This window comes from Macrobrachium rosenbergii, chromosome 31, assembly GCF_040412425.1.
Source record: "Macrobrachium rosenbergii isolate ZJJX-2024 chromosome 31, ASM4041242v1, whole genome shotgun sequence".
Classification (NCBI taxonomy): domain Eukaryota; kingdom Metazoa; phylum Arthropoda; class Malacostraca; order Decapoda; family Palaemonidae; genus Macrobrachium; species Macrobrachium rosenbergii.
The window spans coordinates 25,159,065-25,180,841 of NC_089771.1; the positions used below are offsets into that span (position 1 = coordinate 25,159,065).

The window sequence follows — 21,777 nt, forward strand, 5'->3', positions numbered from 1 at the left end:
AGACTGTTTCGTAATAAATTTTGCTATTTTCCAACATAGAAATTAAGGTCATCACCAGAATTGTCAAGGGCAGACGTTGTCGAGATTTGTTCCCAGGGACAGGTAGCTTGCTCCCTCTCTCTTTTTCGTGTAAATTTCAGACTATTTCAAAACAAATTGTGTCATTTTCCAGCAGATAGAAATTAAGTCATCGCCAGAATTGTCTGTGAAAGAGTTCTCTTTCAGAGTTTGTCGAGATTTGTTCCCAAGGACAGGTAGCTTTCTACCCTTTCTTTTTTTCTGGGTAATTTCACTGTAGGGCAATCTGTCTCGTAATCAGTTCCGCCTCGTGGTCTTGATACAAAATTAGCTTTAATAGGGAAGAAGCTGAATGGGGGAAATCACCCGTGGCTAAAGCGAAATCGTTATTTGGGTAAAGAAGTAATTTATAGCTTCTCTCTCTCTTTCATAGTTTGCTTCTTAGATCATGAAGCGTAGGACTTTGCTAAATTATATATTAGGAAACTAGCTTCCCCCCCCTCTCTCTCTCTCTCTCTCTCTTGTTTCTCAGACCATGAAGTGTAGAATTTAACTAAAGTATCAGGTAAATTATCAAATATACATAAAATGAAATTGTAATGCTCAATTATAACTCCTGTCCGACCTCTCTAACAATTACTCTTCCCCCCATTTCTCCACCCTCTGTGATCATTGCACTCTCATCACATTTATTTTCTGGATCTTGCATCTGTTGTCCAACCACTCCAACACCCTCGTTTCACTTTCATACGCTCTGAATGGGATTTCTGTAAAGGGCCTAATCCTAAAGTAGAGATTATAGGAATTAGGAGGATGGATAGGAATAGAGAAACTGTCCCAATATCTTTTTATGTTTCGTAGCCATTAGGAAAAAACCAAAATAGTCTTGGGATTCGATTCACAAGTGTTTCTCTCTTTCCTTAGATCAAACTTCTTTTAATTCTCTTCCCCGTGAGGTTTTAGCTCGGGAAAGGTCGGTGAAGTAAGTCTGTTTTTCAAGTTATTTATTCATTTTTTTTTAATCTGTACTGTATTTTCTCGCCATCTTTTTTCTGCCTTCGTCAGACGGCGTGAATCACGTTCCCGTTGTATGTTCTTTTAAAGGCAGGGTGTATCTGTAGGTAATGTTTTCATTTGAGAATGCCGTTTAATTTCACTGTATCTTCGCTGTTATATCATTGTCAGCTTCGTTACTTACATAATTCTCTACCAGAGTTTCCTGTCCTGTGCATTCATCATTGTATTATCACAGTTCCTTCGTAGGATACCATCACAGCTAAAAGCACATGTCGAGGCAGATCCTTGCTGAACATCCCATCAAATCGCAGCGTCCGTGGCGCACTCGACAGAAAGAAATGTCGAACGGTGTCATTAAAGTCGAGTAAGAAAGAAGCGAGGCCACTCGACGCTTGGAAAGGCACTCGGAGAGATAAGCAGCAGCAGATGTTCCTCCTAAGGCAAAAGACGGAAGAGGAGGAGCGAGCAGCGACCTTTGACCTTGTATCTCTACATTTGCAATTGGGGGGTCCTTCAGAAAAGATGTTTCACAGTTGTATACGCTAGTTTCAGAACCTAGAGGCGGCGGGCTGTTGAGAGAGAGAGAGAGAGAGAGAGAGAGAGAGAGAGAGAGAGAGAGAGAGAGAGAGAGAGAGAGAGAGAGAGAGGTTCTCCAGCCCTTGCCAGAAGAATATTGCTCCCGACAGGTAAATAGGATTGGAATTTAGAAAGATTATTAATTTCTTTTTTTTATGGGCAGCGGTCGGTTGTGGCGGAAATGGTGTGGGTGGATCCAGACATGTTGAAATGGCTCTCTCTCTCCTTCTCTCTCCATTCCTACCATTGAGAAGGAAAATTCTCTCCCTCTCTCTCCATTCCTTCCCTGTGAGAAGCAAAAGCCTCCCTCTCTCTCTCTCTTCCTTCCATGTGAGGAGAAAAACACCCTCTCTTTCTCTCGCCCTCTATTCCTTCCATGTGAGGAGATAAAAGCTTCTCTCTCTCTCCATTCCTTCCATGTGGGGAGAAAAATTATAGATCACGAAGGGGGGAAATTATACAAGATGTAATGAAAGGGGAGTTAGCAGACGTTAGCCCGACGCCAGATAACTAGAGCGTGGTTAGAATTCCTTAGGTTTTTTATTTTTTCTTTTCCATGCATGTCATTTTCCAAGACCCCCGCTTTCTCTTCGGGGGGGGGAGGGGAGCGGTTCCCCTGACGTAAGGTAGTATATCTCAAAATAGACGTTTAGCGTGAAGTCCACGACCATTCCCGCTGTTTGTAGGATGTCATTATCCATTCCAGTCATTCCTGTGTCCTAGAATGCTGTATATATATGTTAAACGCCTTTATTGTTTGTTTTTCATTGTCTTCTTGTGTCTGTTGTTTCGTTTGCACATTATCCGTCGTTCACCGACAGTTCTTATGTTTTTGTATATTATTCGTCACTCATTTCTTTGATCTCTTTCATGGGTTTTCTTTTCCTTTCCTTCGTGTTATTGTTTTCTTTTCTTTTCCCTTTCTTGATCATTTTCTTCGTTCTCTTGTTTTGTTTTCAATTCCCTTTCTTAGTCAGTTTCTTCATTTTCGTTTTATTTTCTTTTCCTTTTCTTGGTAATTCTCTTCGTTCTCTTTTAGTTTTCAATTCCTTTTCTTAGTCATTTTCTTCGTTTTCCTGTTTTGTTTTCTCATTTTCATGGTAATTTTCTTCCTTTTCTTGTTTTGTTTTCTTTCCTCCACCGTCGATGTTTTCAATCCCAAAGACTGATCGAGACTCCCTCGTATTTTTATGGCTACCTTGAATTACGTTCCTTGGCTCTTGTCCACCAGCTCTTGTTCCTGGCTTTGGCCTAAAGGAGAGAGAGAGAGAGAGAGAGAGAGAGAGAGAGAGAGAGAGAGAGAGAGAGAGAGAGAGAGAGAGTTATTTTATAGTGCGTGACTCGGTTACGCCTGGAAAACAAGCCTTGGTCGAAAGGAACCGGTTAAAATATCTCATGGCCAAACAGGAGCCTAATGAGTGCCAGGAATTATGACATTTCATGAGACGTTGTCTTTACTGCTCGTACCCAGAGGGGATGAGAGATATAAAAGGACTCTCTCTCTCTCTCTCTGACTCATGAACAGTCAAGGTTTGAAAGGTTTTCTTTCTCTCTCTCTCTCTCTCTCTCTCTCTCTCTCTCATGAACAGTCAGGGTTTGAAACGTTCTATCTCTCTCTCTGACTTATGAACAGTCAGGGTTGGAAACGCTCTCTCTCTCTCTCTCTCTCTCTCTCTCTCTCTCTGACTTGCGAACAGTCAAGGTTTGAAAGGTCCTCTCTCTGACTCATGAAGTCAGGGTTTGAAAGGCTCTCTCTCTCTCTCTCTCTCTCTCTCTCTCTCTCTCTCTCTCTCTCTCTCTCTCTCTCTCTCTCTCTCTCTCTCGTGAAGAGTAATCCCCTTCTCTCAAGCAAACCAAACTACCGTAATGGTGGTCAAACATAGATCCCCCCTGTTTTATTGTTGTAGTCGAATGCATCTTCAAGAAAGTCGTTTCGTTGCTGCTATCTGATAATTTTTGCTATCGATTCTGTCAGTGTCACGCAACTTAGCAGTATTACCTTGCCGAGGCGAATAGCGAGATTCCAACGATGAGGTGGGGGGTTTAGAAACTAGAAATAAAGTATTTGGGCGTCAATTCGTAAATCCGCGTCAGTCTGCTGTGTTTAAAGGAAAGCCAGAATATTACTACACTTATTTATTATATTGTGTTTGCTCTTCATTTAATTATCCGTTGTAAGATTTACATTTACTGCTAACCACTCGTTTTGTATTTCAGTTACTAAAAAGGCTCTGTAGAGTTATTAATTTGAGTATATCGTAAGGTACAGTGAAATTCTCTCTTGTTATTAACGAATTTGTTACATCGGAAACACAGTAACAGGCCACATATATTTGAAATAGTGATTAATTAACAAGTATTTCATACAGTAAGCTTTTATGAATTCTGACCGCACAGTTGTCCTAGTTTGAGATGATTCAGTGTATCCATATACATTTAGAATTATCATTATATTAATCATTTATGCCTTCGTGCATAAATTGTGGAAGTTTCATACTTAGTAAACTTAAGTACCATCGTTCTTGAAACAAACGAGGAAGCTGTAGATTACGTAACAATTTTCCTGCTATAATCAGAGACAACAAACCAGAAGTGCCAAATATGGGCACGGGGAGAGAGAGAGAGAGAGAGATCTGTAGACCTTTCTAGGTCCCTGCCTAGTAACAATAAGGGACCCGTTCCCATTCCAATTCCAGATAAGAACAAGAGACCTGGATTGGAGAAGTAGCGTTGGAGTGTTGGCATTGCTTTTGTTTTCGTCGTCATCCTGTTTATCGATCATCAACAACACCAGTACGAATATTATCATTTTTTTTTTCATTCTTTTCGTATTCAGTATTTCATTGTGGTTTTGTGAATAAGCCTTTGTAAAGCAAGTATATTTTACTTGCGCTAATGAGTCGACTCCTTTTCTTGTGATTCGTTGGGTTTTATTGTGTAATCATTCTTATGATAGATTTTATACAGTTTATGTACTTTTATGTACGTAAATGTTAACTAAAAACAATAGATTAGCACTTAAATTATGTATATTACATTGGCTACATAATGAGTTAAAATAAAAGAGGAAGGAGCGTTGGTCTCATCAACTTTTCACTCAACCTCTACTATACTCCAGGATAATTTTACTTTTCACTTAACCTCTACTATACTCCAGGATAATTTTAGTTTAGTTTCCCATATTTAATGGGAATGCCACAGTGACACAATGCTTTCCATGACATTGCCCTGTGGCCACTGTCAAATGATATCAGCAGGGGATTTTTCAGTTCCATACTTCATAGTATTTCTTTTATAAACATTTTTTCTGCGCAACTCCTCCTTTTCTTAAAACTAGCTTGTTCGTTTCTAAGCTTTTTATCAGTTTCTCCAGCCTGAATATTTTCATTCCAACCGATATGAGTGACGATGACTCTGTAGTTACCATATTCAGGCAGGTCACCTTCCTAGGAACCTTATCTGTGATTTCAAATTCCCAATCGCCAGGCTTTGTTTCTTCACACCATTTTCTGGAAAAAAAAAGAAGTCTAGTTAGTCATACAAGATGTATTTAGTTTCAACTAAAATAACCTCTGCAGTGATTTCATTATAACCTGAAGTTATCCATCTCCTTAGTTCCTTTATTATTCTTTTCACTTGAAAAACTGTGGATTTATTCATGAACTTCCGGTACGTAAGGCAAACTATCCTCCTAATACCTCTTATTCATGACCTCTTAAAAAGGCTCCACCCAGCGTTGTCTTTCTTTTTCTTCAGGTGTTATTGCCACTAACGACAATCCTCATATCCGTTTCTGGTATTTAATTTTATAACAATCTGCCGTTCTATATAAAAATTATTTTATTTCTCATCTGGCTATTTAATTTTAGTGATTACATGTCTGGCAAAATCAGTTGGTAAGGTGGTGTTTTCTTTAACCGGGGATCATGATGCATATTGATTTGAAGGTGCTGCTTTTGTTTATCCATGAATGAGAGTTTAAAGATGCTTTTGTTTATCTAAATATGAGGGTTCAAAGGTGTTTGAGCATTTTGGTAATCAGGGATCATGATGGGAGTTGGTTTGGATTAACCTGGAATGAAGAAGCTGGTCTTTTGATTAACAAGGTGTTAAGGATGTTAGTTGGATATAATGTGTTTGTGAATGATCAGTTTTAAACTGCGGTCAGAGTTTCTAGACAAATAGCAAAGCAACTCTTGTCTGCCGAGTTAAAAAGAAATGGAAAGAATTTGCTTTTGTTTTTTGTAGCACATTTAATCGTAAATTGTTGCTTCCTTAGAACCGTATCCTATTTTCTTACAAACCCTCATAGGCATTGCAGAGTTTTTCACAATTTCCTTCAGTTGTTTACGTAATCCACTTAAGCAAAATGCGGAAGCACTGCTGCTGCAGAAGCAGGGGAAAAAAAAACGGGTCCATTTAAAAAATGTTTCCTAAGCAGCTGACGTCATGAGGCGTCCTGGTGGTTGCTATGGCAACGCGTTGCCCGGTGCTTCCGAGAGCTGCGCTCAAAGGTTTGGAGGGGGGGGGGAGTACCATCCCCCTCCCCGGAAAAAGGCGGGGAGGGGATGGAACGGAAGAACCAACGAGATTAGTAGTTTGGGGTGTCTGGAACCTGGAACGCCGGAGGTTGGGATGTTGGGGGGGGGGGGGTTATGAGAGCCATAAGGAGTGGATAGTGTTCTCGAGATGTTTATGACAATAAAAATAATAATAATGTTTTAGGCCAAATGTCCAAAATTCACATTTATATTAGAATATTTTGAAAATAATTCTTTCATTTTGCTGTTATAAAATTATAATTTAAGTATTATGTAATTATAAACTAAGTAATAATTCTTATGGAATAAGAAATTAAGCCTTAACTCAAATTTTGTACAGGCCACAACTTTATTCCTTTGGCTGTGTAGTCAACAATTTTAATATAGTAACGTCTTAGAGCGCATCACTGTTGGATATGAAAGAGTATATTTTTTTATTGATATTAGATTAACTTTTTGCTTAATGCATAAGTAGGTCACGACTGAACAGTGAGCTTAATATAAAAGTAATTGTTTTTTTCTCCAGGCGGCGATTGGTGTTGAAAATAATGAGCTTGGCGAGGCGATGTTGCCTTTGTATTTGAAAGCTATTAGTTTATTTGCTTAAACTGCGAAAAAATTATAAGTATAAAATCGGCCCCCGCGCAGTATTTTACACGTATTATGATTATATTGCCTTCATTAGACAGTAGACGTTAGTGAAAATAAAGTTTGCACGTTAACATAATCAATTTCCCGTGAATGTAAACATGCTGTTGACAAGTTTCAATTTCTCTGCCTCGTGTGAGCTTTTCAGTCTGTTATGATTATATATGATGAATTTTTGGTTTTTATTTTTTTTATTATTATTTTGGCTGCTGTTGTTGTTGTGCTCGAGATAAATTCTTATCTTCTAAAGAGGATGACTTCCCGGAAAAACTAGTTTAGCAGGGCTTCTGAGAAAGCCAGGACTGCAGTCACTGCCAAATGCATCCTCCACAGGGAATTATTATGTAATTATTATTAAGTGTATGTATGTGTATATATATATATATATATATATATAATATATATGTATATATATACACACGTATATACACATATATATTTGTCCCTACACAAACCCGTGTTCCTTTACTTATATGGGGTTACTTTCAGCGAAGCGGTTTGTATGTTAGGAAAAATATACTTTATACTTTTAAAAAATGCGATATTACTGTGTGTGTGTGTGTGTGTGTGTGTGTGTGTGTGTGTGTGTGTGTGTGTGTGTGTGTGTGTGTGTGTGTGTGTGTGTGTTGACATCATTGTGGATTTCTTCACCATTTTAGTGACTCATGAGATTATTATTATTATTATTATTATTATTATATTATTATTTTTATTATTATTATTGTAGCTGCTGTTGTATCATTAACTTTTGTTGTTAAAGGAAGTTGTCAGATTATCAAACCTTAAACTAATGCAATGGATTTTGTCCCTTATTCATGTGAGGCTCAGTTGCGAATATAATTCCTACAGAGAAAAATCAGAGCGGGCCATGTAGCACGAACTTTAAGAACCACTTAGATGTAGGGGCAATATACGTACAACCGAGATTGCAGAAGAGAAGGGCAGGAAGTGAATTAATTAGTCCCCATTCGAAAGGAGGAAGAAGTAACAATTAGTTTTCCGTTTCCTGGCGTTTGGTGTGCGTCGTCGTTGTTGGTAAATTCAAGCAGTGAGTTGTTGCTGTTAAATGCTGTTGGTGCTGTGACAGTATAGTATAGAGGTTTATTGTTCAGGTGAAAGGTGGAAAATTAGAGGTTTGTTGTTCAGGTGAAAGGTGGAAAATTAGAGGTTTGTTGTTCAGGTGAAAGGTGGAAAATTAGAGGTTTGTTGTTCAGGTGAAAGGTGGAAAATTAGTCAGGAAGTCAGTAAGGGACGTAGAGAAAATGGAATGCAGTATGGAGAAAAATCTCCTTCCATTGTCATTGTAAGGTCTATCTTACTCTTTATTTACGTTCCTCTTGAGGTCTACCTTACTCTTTATTTACGCTCCTTTTAAGGTCTACCTTACTCTTTGTTTACACTCTTTTATAAAGTACTTGAAGATGCGTGAACTAGAGTAACGAAATTTCAAGTTTGTATTACCCTGGTGAACATTTCTTTAAGAATTGTATTTAGGTTAAGCAAAACAAAGATTGTTCTTTTAGTTACACTAAGTAATGAAAACTGAATGAGGCTTGCAAGTTCCACTGCAGAAGTATTTTAAGCCATAACTGTTGTTTGTTTTAGTTGTTGCTTTTTTGCGTGTTTTCTAATATGAATTTCGCATGTGTACATAAGCTTAAGCTTATGACAATATTTGTTAAACAGATGTTTTTTTTTATTGTGATATGTCTTATCATTTCTGCTGACGTCAGTTGACTCTCTCTCTCTCTCTCTCTCTCTCTCTCTCTCTCTCTCTTCCATGAGCATATTATGTGCTTAACGGAATATTTTCCGATGTTATTCATGATTTTGGATGGGTCCCAAAATGGTTTTTGGACGACAATCTCTACCTTTTGAGAAATGGGTCTCGGAATTGATTTTGCCTAATGCATAATTTTAATGCAATAGATGTCCTCGCATCCTACAAAGGCGTTCTTTAAATAACCCTATTGTATAACTAATTGCAAAAGTATATTTATTGTGACTGTTATGGCTTCCTACAGGACTAAACTCTAATGGGAAGTAAGAAAAAAGTTAATATTTTTTACATATTTATTATTAAGTCAATTCTTTGTTTACACAACTTTAATTTTGGACCCAATTAGATAGATACCGGTTGATGGTCTGTTGCAAATATAATTTCAGTCTTCGAAAGGTAATCAAGTATGAATTGCAAGCAATGAGATCACAGCTTTGCTTTGGGGCAACTCTCACGCGTAAACAGTGGATGTATTCATCTCCTTTATGGTTGCAGTGCCTTCAGATGGTTTGCTATAAATCTGAAGAAGAACAATTGGATCATTATTAGAAATTTTGGATCAAAGGGTAGATTTCCCACCTTGGGAGACCTTTAAATAAATCAGGTACCTTATTTTGGAAACATTCTTTTTAAGTGAACCTTAATCATTTCTTGTTAGTTCCTTTGCCAGTTAGCATCGATCAGCACTTTAGGAATACTGGAACAATCGTCTGTATAATGTTCCATAGCCATCCTTCATTCAAAATGTAACTTTTTACATCTGTAAAATGGCTGCCCTTCTCACGAGGAGTCACTGACCTTGAACCACTGACTGCAGATTCCCGCTGGCAATTATGGGCGACCATGGTCTTACCTACATGTAAGCCAATGTGAAGACAAGTAAGACAATTCTTTACAACCCGTTATCAGTCGGATACCCGCCCTGACTTACCAGGTTGCTGAGAGGCTTAATACCATACTGTCCTCTAGCCTGAAATCATCACCCGAGACACGTTTTCCACACCCAGCTATCTCAGTAATGGACAAAAACAGCTGTGATCATTGCCTCCTCTCCCTTGCTATCCTCGTTGAGCAGCAGGAGCAACTTTGAATTGCCTTATTGGAGAGAGTGAGGTCCTTACGATACACAAGTGGTCTTCTATCAGCACCTTCATCAGAAGAGCCCTCTTACACTGCTCTTCCTGGGAGGACACATATGCAGAGCTAGCGTGTGTTGCACAGGTTCTTATGCCCAGGTTTTTGTCAACACTGGACGTAAAAATCCTGATGTCAACAAATGCATTAGAAGAGCTGTGGATTAACAGTACCATCACAAACCTCACCCTGGCACCCCTAAAGACATCATGATCTTCTATAAGGATATATTTCATAAGTATAAAGAAGACAAACTCACTCACAGGCCCATCATTGAGGGTAATAACAGCCAAGATGAACCAGATAAAAGATCAAACTTGTTACATACAGCACTACAAGAATACGAAGACTAGCTGCCTGGTGATGAAGAATGTGGTCTACTTATACAAATGCCATGTCCACATTAGCAATGACCACCATGAGCTTCTCCAAGAGGATCTCCTGGCATGTTCAGGAGTTCTACTGCTATGCTCAGGAGAGCACCATCTACAATCACAAAAGGACTGCTCATGAAACCAAGTTAAAAAGAAATGACATTTCTGATATTGAAATCATTGACTATGCAATTGACCTTAACTGCCTACATTTCCTAGAACCCCTACACATCAGGACGGCTAAGCCCATAGCATGATATAACATAGGAGACTTTTCCTCCTAACATCAGCATGAAGGTTGCTGCCCACCAGCATTCCTGTGCCTGGCAAGTGAGCTAATCAGGACCTCCATCCAGTACCATCCCAGTGCCACCCCTCCTCTTCATTCTCCAAAACGCACACAAGGGGATGGGTGCAACCATCGATGTCTGGGAGAGGACTTTGATCAAACACACTAATCTCTAAGCAACAAATGAGAAATCAGCACTGCTCCTGTCTGCAATGCTGGCCCTAATTATTATACTGCCTACCAGTATCCTTGTTGTTAGCTTTGTCTCACCTGTCTTGATAGTGATTGTCGAGTTGGTTGAAATGTTGACGACTAGAAAACACCAGAATGGGAATTTGACTTCTGCCAGAAGCCCCTTGCTGGTGAAATGTGGGGATCATCCCCACATTTCATTTCACTTCCCTGTTCCTTTTATTCTATTTGCTGTGCATACACTGCTATTGCATTTCTTTCTACCAGAGTACAAACATTGGTCAACTATTGTCCAATATTAATGTAGAAGAGAACAGAATTAAACGTTGGATGAGAAGACTTAGTATGTAAAATAACCTGAACGATGTAGCCAATCTATTTAACAGAACATGTCTACAAGCGGGTATACTGCCTTCTTATGAGATTCTTTAAAATGGGAATGGTCAACTATTGTCCAATATTAATGTAGAAGAGAACAGAATTAAACTAAGGGTGAGAAGACTTAGTATGTAAAATAACCTGAACGATGTAGCCAATCTATTTAACAGAACATGTCTACAAGCGGGTATACTTCCTTCTTATGATTCTTTAAAATGGGAATATTTTCAGTCTTTTGAACATGTGTGTTTGGTAATATTTACATTTTAGATGACTTAGTGTGTTTTATACATAATAACGTTGGTAATACTTGCCATTTGTGTATTTACTACAAAGTATGCATCTTGTTGTGCAGTTCTGTTGATTGTAACCAGTATTCTTTCCTAGTGCCTTTTTCACTATTGTAAATGGGGGAGAATGCCCTATAGTGCTTCAGTGACTTTGTGCACACCATGGAGGATCACTTGGGTCAATGACTATGCTGCTCCTGAGACACCCTGTATAGTATTGACTTACACAATTATTACCTGTTCTTTAGAAAATATATCTTGACCTCATATTAACTGGCAGCAATATTGAAGCATGTATCATACAATTTTTCTTCAGTAATCTGAAGTAATTGATTTTTTCCCATCAAAGCAATCTTAAAGTTAATACTGAGTTCCATCAACAAGTCCGGTTCCAGAAGCTTCCTGCAACGCACAGAGTTTGACGCTTTCATACACACCATGCATTTTCATAGAAAAACATAACTTCTACTGCTGTTGGTCAGTTTAAATCCATGGAGTCAGGAACACTGTAAAACATCTGCAACAGCATTCGTCTTTACTTCAACGTAGTATTAAATGTATGGTCATAGGGGTGTTGACAAAATATTTCTGAAGATACTCCTAAGACCATTGAATGCAACGACCTTGGCTGAATGTTTTGAAACAGCTGCAGTATTCTGTGGAGGAAACTGACAATGTAGTGACAGTGGCCTTTATTTTGACAACCATGCAAAGTAGTACTTTTGTGGGACATCTGTTCCTTGGGTGTCCAGCCCATATAAACAGCAGTACATCAATTGCATTGCATGTCTTTCCACTTGATGCATTGCCAAAATGTAGGGTTCATCCTGAGGACTGAGTAAAATTGTTTGCTTTTCATTCACTGGATACTGCCACAATGCACAAAGGCAAATGGCATGATACTAACTTCATTTTTGTTTAATTTCATGAAGACTTATGACAAATCTCACACACATTTTGGGAATATAACATACTATGTTTTAAGATTTTTCACAGCTTTTGTTTCTACTGAAAACCAATATCACTTAGTTTGTCCAAGGTGTTACACACCAACTTAAATATCTCGACAACAATTATTTTATGATGATGCTTAAAATTTCTCATGCTTTAATAAAAGTTCATCCACAGTTTTCCAGAATATCAGATGATGAGGATAATACTGATGCAGTTTTAGGCAAATTATGAATTGAATAATAATAGCTGAAATTAATAAATAAAATTAATGGTAACATTATTACCATAAATCATCTAATCAAAATTAAACAATAGAAAGTTTTAGATTCATAACTAAGTTCAACAGGAATTCTAAATTTAACTGCTACTAACATTTTATATTTTGTAAACTTATTTCCACATTATCCAGTGGTCAGTATTATATTTTGCAAACTTATTCCCATATTATCCAGTGGTCAGTATAATGTACTGGAGATGTTTAAGTGTACTTTATTCTATGGTGATTTAATATAAAGTGCAGTGACTGAATAATAATTATTTTTGGTTGTATTTTCAGGCAAACTCTGGGAGAAGTCATGGTGAGCCTCGACCAGTTGGAAGCATCTAGTAAATGTCTAGCAACAGCTATTGAAATAGAATCTAAATCTCCTATTTTACCATTCACCTCAATACCATTTTGTTATGAGTAGATAGTACCAGAATTGCCTTTGTAACTAACTACATATGTCTGGCCAGTTTCTTAGGTTACCATTAATTCATGGTTAACAAGTTAGTTGTTCCCTCTTAAATAATTTTGTTGTTCTACTCTATTTTGCAATTTTCTTTCATTCTATACTTGAATACTCTTCTAATTATAGTGAACACAGTGCCTACAAACAAAACCTCATTTTAGGTTATGTCAAAATGCATTCCAAGTTAGTGCCAAGGGTGGGTGTTTGCTCTCCTAGCGTTAGGAATTCACAAATCAGTGGGGACCTTTGTATTACTAGCAGTATTATAGAATAGAAGATATGGTGCTTAGTTATTGAATATTGTCACTATCATTCCCAGTGTATTTTTCTGTTGATGATATCACTCCCGACAGGTTGTATTGTTGAACTTTGTAAAGATTACTTTTAAGTTTTAGATATTTATAATGTACAATTAGCAAATTAGATACCCATACTATACCTATTTTACTACTGTTGAATTGTGTAAGTAATTGACCAGATGTAAACATAATCATTTGAAGAGTTGTATGTACCATATGTACCATAATAAGAAGTTTCCCTAAAATTATATTCCCTAATTGAATAAAATAAAACTCGTAACCTACCCTATTTATGACGTGTTGTACCTGTGAATAATTTTAACAAACGTTGTAAAAACTGAATGCAAATAAAATTTTTGGTTGACTAAGAGTCTGATATTCCCTCGCATAAAACCACATCAACTTTGAACTACTGTTAGTGAAAACTAAAATGGCTTGTCCACTAACTTGGACAAAAAATTATTTAAACCAGTCCCTGGGGTAGAAAGTTAGAACCACCAAGCTTTAAAGGGCAGTATGTGATTCAATGTGCATTTTAAAATCGCTGTAGTGATCTGTACTTCCAGAACTCAGTATGAAGTATACACATCATGGTTAGTATGAAGTATGCACATTGGCTACACAAGCTACTTTTGACAAATTACAGTACGTGGATAACATTAACTTTCCAAGATATATCAAAGGAGAAAGGTACTCACAGCCAGTGAACCAGTACTGTATACATAAGAATTTACATTTTGAAATGACTGAAATACTCTGGTAGCTGTAGTACTCGTTTTGAAATACTCACACCATGGTTGAACAAACAAGCTGCCTCTGATAAATTATGTGGATGTTATTGATACACCACAACTAGTAACTGAACCAGTAAAGTCTAATTTGTAATGAGGGTTTGTAAGTTAATGGATAAAGCAGTGAAGAGTTTGTGCAGACAGAAAGCATATTGAGGCAAACTTAACGGTAAGACGCATTTCTGTGAAGTGGGACTTCCTTTACAACTGGGATAAAAATGTAATAGAACTATATTGGATTTAAACAGTAACGGAGCAAGATTTGGCTCAAACTTCTTTAACCAAGCTGTGAGACATGCTGATTTGATTTATGAAAATTAAGCTACAAAGCCAAGCACTGGGGACTTCCAGCCACTTAGTGCAGATGACAGTTAAAAGAAAGGAGTTGGAGTGGTTGGAGAGCAAGATGGAGGAAATAGAAGCAGTAACAGAGGTAAAGTAGAACGGCTAAGAAGTGGGTCCAGCTACGGCAGAAGGGATGCTGCAAACAACTATAGGAAGAGAGATCTAATTTTCCATGTCCTAATTTATCACGAATAACAGATGGTAATGACACGAAAGTAACTTAATTGATGGCTGATCAAACTGAATAGTATTTTCTTTGATGTGAAACTCAATCCAGCAACTAAACTACAGTAATGCCCTTAACGAGCTCAGACTTTAGAAAGAAAGAAAACAAACAAAAGGAAACCAGAGCACTCTAACACCAAAGGAAGATACAGACTCACCTTTTGTTACAGAACAATGGCAGCAATCAGGAAATACAGAAGCACAGACAGAATTCCAGGGCTATAAAGTACAGAAGAGAAAGTTTACTTCAACTTGGACCCTGTGTTCCTCCTCCACTGAGGCGGCCACGTCACACCTGTCAGGCAGCTTCCTCTTTCAAAAAGACAAGAAAATCTCATATTGATCCTTCCAATAACTGCTGCTTTCATGTTGTTCTTGAGGCCTGGTAATTGTTCTACCTGCTTCTGTTTTCATAATTCGCAAAATCTGTCCTCTTTCACGAGACTGGACTACTGCTTCTGTCAGTACTAGACCCAATTCTTCGTCCCTCTTCTTTTATTCAAATTCTTTCTCTTATTTTGTCTAAGCTGCATAAGAGCATTAGATCGACTGGTCCCACTGACTTTTACGTGAAATTGGAAGGACGCTGCCAGACAGGTGCTGCGTGGGCACCTTACATGAAGGAGGAACTTCTTTTATCACTGTGGTAAATGATTAAGACTGTGTCTCTACCAAAAAGAGAGTAAAGTAACTCTCAGGGAACAAGACAGAGAATCTTAGTCAAAGAGGGGACATGATCAATGGCAAGCTGAATTGCCTTTGACTTGGAGAATGAAAAGGAGGTTCGATTCTCATGTAGTCACCAATTAAAGTGCTGGCCTGGCCAATGTTTCTTAACTTCATTAATTAGAAGGCCAGGTTTAGTGTTAAAAGGGGGTCTTGATTAAGAGTGAAACCTCACACATTAATATCTTTTTTTTATCAGAACATTTCTTGATGGTTTCAGATGACACTGTTCTTTAATGAGAGTGAAGAAAAGCAGCACAGACTAGTGAAAGATGTTTAGTTTTTGCAAAAGGAGAAAGTTAAAAGGGTCTGTGAAAGCCAGCAAGAGTAGAAAATCACACAACTAGAGAAGTAATGAAGGCAGCAGGACCTTTGCAAATTCCTTAGTCTTAAATGTAAGGAGAGGAAGACCTACAAAGTGTTGGACTGAGAGCATAAATGCAGGTGAGTGGTGCAGTGTGTGCGCACGAAAGGAGGTATGATATTTATAAGCTGAGGTGAGACTTTTGTGCTCAGGAGTGCAACCATGCTGCAGCAGTTGTAAGATAAGATAGATGTAGTTGTGGCCACTCTTGTTTTTTAAATAATCACCTTGTATAAGGGAAAAGCATTATTGGAAACTATACAATGTTTATGTATTACAGAAAATAAAATGCTTAAATGTACAATACTTACTGAGAGAAGCTGTAAATTTTCTTTAATTCATTTTGGCAACAGGATCTGCAAATTCAGAAAACGAGATATATATTAATTTGTTTTGTACACACACATACACATCAAGCTTTATTAAGAGGCAATAGTCCACTTACTTTCCAATCAAACAACAAGGTGAAAAACTACCTGGAATTTCAGCTTTTACCTCAAGAAATAAAATATTGAGAAATGGGACATTGAGAGGGACGAGTTGTACACAACTTGAAAATCTAAAATTAAATATTAATACCGTGGCAGGTCATAACATAACCTTAAACAATGGGGCCCCGTAGGAGGCTAGTGCCGTCAGTGAACCTAACGTGGTGCACTGTAGGCATTATTTAAGGTTCTTTGCAGTGTCCCTTTGGCCCCTAGCTACATCTTTCATTCCATTTACTCTACCTCCGTTCATATTCTCTTTCTTTCATCTCACTTTCCACCCTCTCCTAACAGTTCTTTCATTGTGCAACTGCGAGGTTTCCCTGCTGTTACACCTTTCAAACGTTCTTGCTGTTAAATTCCTTTCAGCGGTGAATGACCTTATAGGTCCCAGCTATTGGCCATTGGCCTAACTATATTCGAGTTCCAATTCCTGACACAATGGGGAAAAAGAAATTAGCCAATACATATCCAATCCCAATACGCTTGCACACGTAAAACTTAGCACTGTATTCCTTTCATTAAGCACCTAAGAATTGCTCAAAATAAAAATCCCTAGTTAGTTAGTTAATGGCACTATCCTGCGGTTGCCCGCAAAAACAATTTGCCGCTTCCTTTTCTTCCGATGCGGACAAAATAAACTCCGGATAACGTCATCCATTACCGTAATTGACCGGTACATTGTTGGCCAGCCCACGTTGTTGTTGCTGTTCTTCTGATAAGACAGACATACACACACACACACAAGGCTGCTCCTGCTACCCGCTGCTGCAAAGATAGAGTTCGTTTAGCGATTGGCTTTCCTGATGAATGGTTGGTTCGTTGGTTCCACGCCTGCGAAGGTATGGCTTGATGCAATCACGAAAATGAAATCCGCCGGTGGAGGCCAGTTTGTGAGCTATCATGAATATTAATGGCTCAGTGAAGGTCCTTGATGGCATCGCTAGAATGTTATTCGTCAGTGTTATTTTCTGTGTGAATGGAGTGCATAAGTCACAAAATGCATTGATAAATGTGTGAACTGTGGTCATGAAAATGATTCTATTAGCGGAGATAATTTAATGTAATCACAAAAAGTAAAAAATTGTTGATTTATATAAAAAAATTAACTCTTCTGTAGTTTATGTAATCATAGGTAGTCCAAGGAAACAAATATTTCGCAATCACTGAAAGTCTACATGTCCAGAATCAGTTGGTACATATCCGCAAAATAACCCATCTTACAAAGTTAAACCAATACATTTGTGCTGCGCTAGATTACAAGAAATAAATCAATCAATGACCAAAACATCCCTCGGTGAAGGCACAGCTCTTGATATTAAAACGCCCACCAGCGGCCGAGACCCTCCAGTTGAAGACCCAAATGTATATATGACCTGATTTATCGAACGCATGAAATTCATGCAACGAATCCTCCTAGGCCATTCGAAGTGACCCCACGCAGCCTGACCCTCCCCAGATGCCGTGACTTATGCCTGGTATGTTTCATAATTGCAGCCATTCGGCCGCTGGACCCTCCAAAAATTCGCTATATTTATCTTGAGGGACATGAAAATACTGTGATGTGCGTCAGAGAAGTTACAGAGATCTCATGTGGCTTTATTTATACTCTTGAAACAGGGAATTGAATATTTCATTCTCGATTTTCTTTTATGCCCCAGCTCCTTAGTATGTTATTTTTATTTATAACACTAAGACCATGAGCTGAACTAATGCACTATCTAACACACTTTCCCCGCACACTCATTATGAAGCATGTTATAATGATTTTCATACTTTCATATATTAAGCAACAAAAAACAGATTAATATCGAATTCACTTTAGGGTTTGAGTAGAGTGGCAATATTATCATTAAGTAGATTAACCAGACCACTGAGCTAATTTATTTAGCTCTCACAGGGCTGTCCATTAGGGTGGCAGGAACCATAATAGGTTATTATATATATATAATATATATATATATATATATATATATATATATATATATATATATATATATATATATATATATATATATATATATATATATATGTGTATTTGTGTGTAAACACGTTTTTAATTAAGAAATCTAATGCGTAAATGCCTGTTATAATTTGGTTGATTATCGTCAATTAACGCCAAATGTAATGCTTAAAAACATGTAAAATAACGTAAAATAATGTCTGTAAAATAATGACCGTCTACTGCGCAGCAATACTGAAAACTTTTGATATCCCAAAATACTAAACCATCGCAATTTCTTTGGTGCAGAACGGATTAAAGCTTGCATTTCCATTCACGGTGGGACAACAGCCATGCATTTAAAGTGGCCTCTCTCTCTCTCTCTCTCTCTCTCTCTCTCTCTCTCTCTCTCTCTCTCTCTCTCTCTAACGCTTGCACTTGTGAGGAAACCTCTCCGCTTGAGGAAAATCAGACGTACGGTGGGATTCATTGCGCCATCTATTCACTAAATACGGTTGAAATTAAAATTGGCATTCTTCAGGTCTTCTAGTGAATCCTTGCTTAGTAAAACAAAACTGGTCTGTCATAATTAGCTAAAGAAAACTATAAATATTTAGGAAATCAATAACGTTAACATATCAACAACACAAGTCGAACCTCTGTTAAGTTTATATCAGGAGTTTCTTTATTCCGTTAAGGGGAAGCACAGAGGAATGAGCAAAAAAAAAAAAAAAAAAAAAAAAAACGTGGGGAATTCACATTTATCTGAATACTTCGAAAATGCTCTCTCTCTCTCTCTCTCTCTCTCTCTCTCTCTGCAAAAACCATTCATAATGTATTTATCAGGTATTCTCACTACTTACGTTCTTCTTCGGCTATAATATCCTGACGAGTTCTTAATAATCCACAAGATGAATTCGAGAATCATTACGCCACAAATGTTCAGATCTCTGTCACCGAGTTTCGATTTTTTTTATTCCACGATAACATTATTCATTATTGTAACTCTCTGCGAGAATTCAGTGTTGCGTGTCCCTACATTTATACTGAAGTTGTCGTCGTCGTTATTATTATTATTATTATTATTATTATTATTATTAAAATGCCACTTGAACAACCAACGTGGTTTTAATTCTAAATATTTTATAAAACAACATCTTTGTGTAGGCAAACTCCTACTTACAGTTAAAACTACAAAAAGAAAAAAAAATAGAAAATAGACCAGTGCCTCAATCTCAGATGACCTAGCTTTGGAAACGAACCCTAGTGAATCCCCTAACCCTCCCCGCTTCTCTTCCTACTCCCCCACCTCCCACGGCCCTAAATCCCCGGGGCGGACCACGTTGGTGCCCTCAGCGTCCAGGGGCGTCCCGCGGAGGACCGGCGCATGAATGAGACGGTTAGTCTGGTGGGTGTTCAATATTCAATATCAATTTCTGGGAAGGATAATAAAGGGACGCTGGTCTCCTGCACTCCGCAATCCTCGGCCTTGACTGAGGGCGGTCATTTCTCTCGATTAGGCAAATTGACTGAGATTGGAAACAAAGATTTGCACAGTCCATTCGTACCCAAAACACGGTGGGGGTAGATGCCGGGGAACGGATTCGGTAAATGAAAATAGTGGTCATGGTACGCCAGCCGTCGCCTGTAGGAAAACTCTACTTTTCTTTATTTCGAAACGTCTGGGGTTTACAATATATGTTAAGATTCTCATAGCAAGAATAATGTAACATTATAAATCTAAAGTAAAGCCGCTTGCCCAAAGCAACCACATAACAACTGATACTACTAGGAAAATTGTAATTGTTTATCATAAAATCAAGCATTTCTCTGTGTCACAATCCGTTTTCTAAGCAAAAGACGAAAACTTTCAGCGTAAACTTTATCAAGTTTCACAACGAGACGAACACTAGCTTTCCATTTGTCCTGCTATTTAATTTTTAAGTGTGATAATTTTTTTATCCTAATTATAAAAAAATCCATGGCACTATAAATGGTACTGCAGTGCCCGCATAAATCTACGCAACTCACAATCTTATTGACTTTAATATTAAACAGCGAAATGTACTGTACAATGACATAGAATTAAAAACTCATTTCAATAAAATCTCACATAAAGTGCCCTACGTACACAGTGCATCAGACTAATGTATCTAAATGCTTCCTTTTTCCACACAGTCTATGCATATACAACAGACATGGGAGATATAAGCCAAATAACCCTCAATTTTGCATACATGATCAAAAACAGTTTTTGGCTAACAAACATCAGCAGATACATGAATTTTCTTTTAAATCGACTAGAACTTCTACTCTCCTTCATTGTCTTGCATTTATCTCTACTTAAAAAATTTGACAACAGATGCAGCACTTCTGTCACCCTTCACCAAGAACTTACTGTATTGTTAACATGTAGAGAACAGTTCAGACAAAAGATTAAAAAAAAAACTTAACTGGAGCACTTGGTACAGAGAACACCTCCGCCAAGCTATGCCACGTCCTTTACTTTGCACAGACTAAGGATGAGGTTTGACTGAACACTGACCTTTAAATGACATTGTAGTTGCCAATATATTCCTATTTGGATGAAGGTTCAACTGTACTGGTGGAGCCATGGTGTTTGTCATGTTTCTTCTGGTGCCAGGGGATTACAGTGCTGCTGCTATTATTCCTGATCTGGCTGGCCCCTGAGATTCTCATGTTTCTACTTGTGCATGGGGCCCAAAGTGATTCTTGTATTTCTTTCTGTGCATCTGGACCATAATGATTGGCTTGTTTCTCCTTATGTTTGTAGGCTGCAGTGATTCTCGTGTTCCTTCTTATGTTGGTAGGCCATAGGGATCATTATGCTTCACTATATGCTGACGGGACATTGGGCATTGTTGCGTTTCTTCCTGTACTGGTTGGCCACAGTGATTGTCGTGTTTCTTCCTGTTCTGGTGGGCCACAGTGGTTCTCATGCTTCACGCTATGTTGGCTTATCAAAATGGTAATTGTGTTCCTCCTGCGCCGTGGGCCAAAGTAATTATTCTTGCGGAAGACAGGGATTCCCGTGCTTCTTCCTGTACTCATAAGCCACAGTGATTATGCTGCTCCTTCCAAGTGGTGGGTACAGTGATTGTGCAATTTTCTGAATGCCTTTAGACCCAAGTGATCTTTGTTTCTGGCTGTGCTAGTTGGCCAGAGTGATTCTTTTGATTATCCTTGGATTGGCTGACCAAAATAATTTCCAAATTTCTTCCTTTTATGGTGGTTGGTTTAGATAAAGCCAAATTTGTGCCAGTATGGGCCTTTGCTTCGAGAAAGTCCCTAAGATTGGTAATTTGTTAAAAGGGCCAAAAGTCCTTATGTGAACCTCTGCACTCTGGCCAGCGGATAAGGACGAGTGGTTCTTCAGTATTGGTGGGCCAGAAGAGTTGTTCCCTTAATTGCTGCTGGGACAGGTTGTCAAAGCACACTTACATTAACTTCCTCTTGACCTATTTTTGCCACCGTAGGATACATATAATTCCAAAGATTATCTGAACCTGGAAACCTCATCATAGGTTATTCAATAATTCTATTCAATTTGGACCCCTTTTATAATTCGAATTAGACTGCCCTTGCCACTCTGCATGCAGTTTTTAACGTCATTGAAAACTTACTTCAAAAACTTTGTAATTATACACAAAGTGC

The 21,777-nt window shown here is 38.1% G+C and overlaps 1 protein-coding gene and 1 long non-coding RNA gene across 23 annotated transcripts in view; one reads left to right on the top strand and one right to left on the bottom strand.

The window, feature by feature from the left end:
* Positions 1 to 13,585, top strand: part of Ttc7 (tetratricopeptide repeat domain 7) — a 196,376-nt gene extending 182,791 nt beyond the window's left edge. For all 20 annotated transcript variants that reach the window (XM_067132463.1, XM_067132474.1, XM_067132455.1 and 17 more), the window contains one exon: positions 12,748 to 13,585. In XM_067132463.1, the coding sequence (XP_066988564.1) occupies positions 12,748 to 12,880 (133 nt within the window). In that variant the 3' untranslated portion in view covers positions 12,881 to 13,585. The remainder of the gene's footprint in view (positions 1 to 12,747) is intronic.
* Positions 8,860 to 21,777, bottom strand: part of LOC136855437 (uncharacterized) — a 244,265-nt gene continuing 231,347 nt past the window's right edge. For all 3 annotated transcript variants that reach the window (XR_010858031.1, XR_010858033.1, XR_010858032.1), the window contains 2 exons: positions 15,984 to 16,028; positions 8,860 to 9,100 (listed from right to left, as the gene is read on the bottom strand). This is a non-coding gene — a long non-coding RNA (uncharacterized lncRNA). The remainder of the gene's footprint in view (positions 9,101 to 15,983; positions 16,029 to 21,777) is intronic.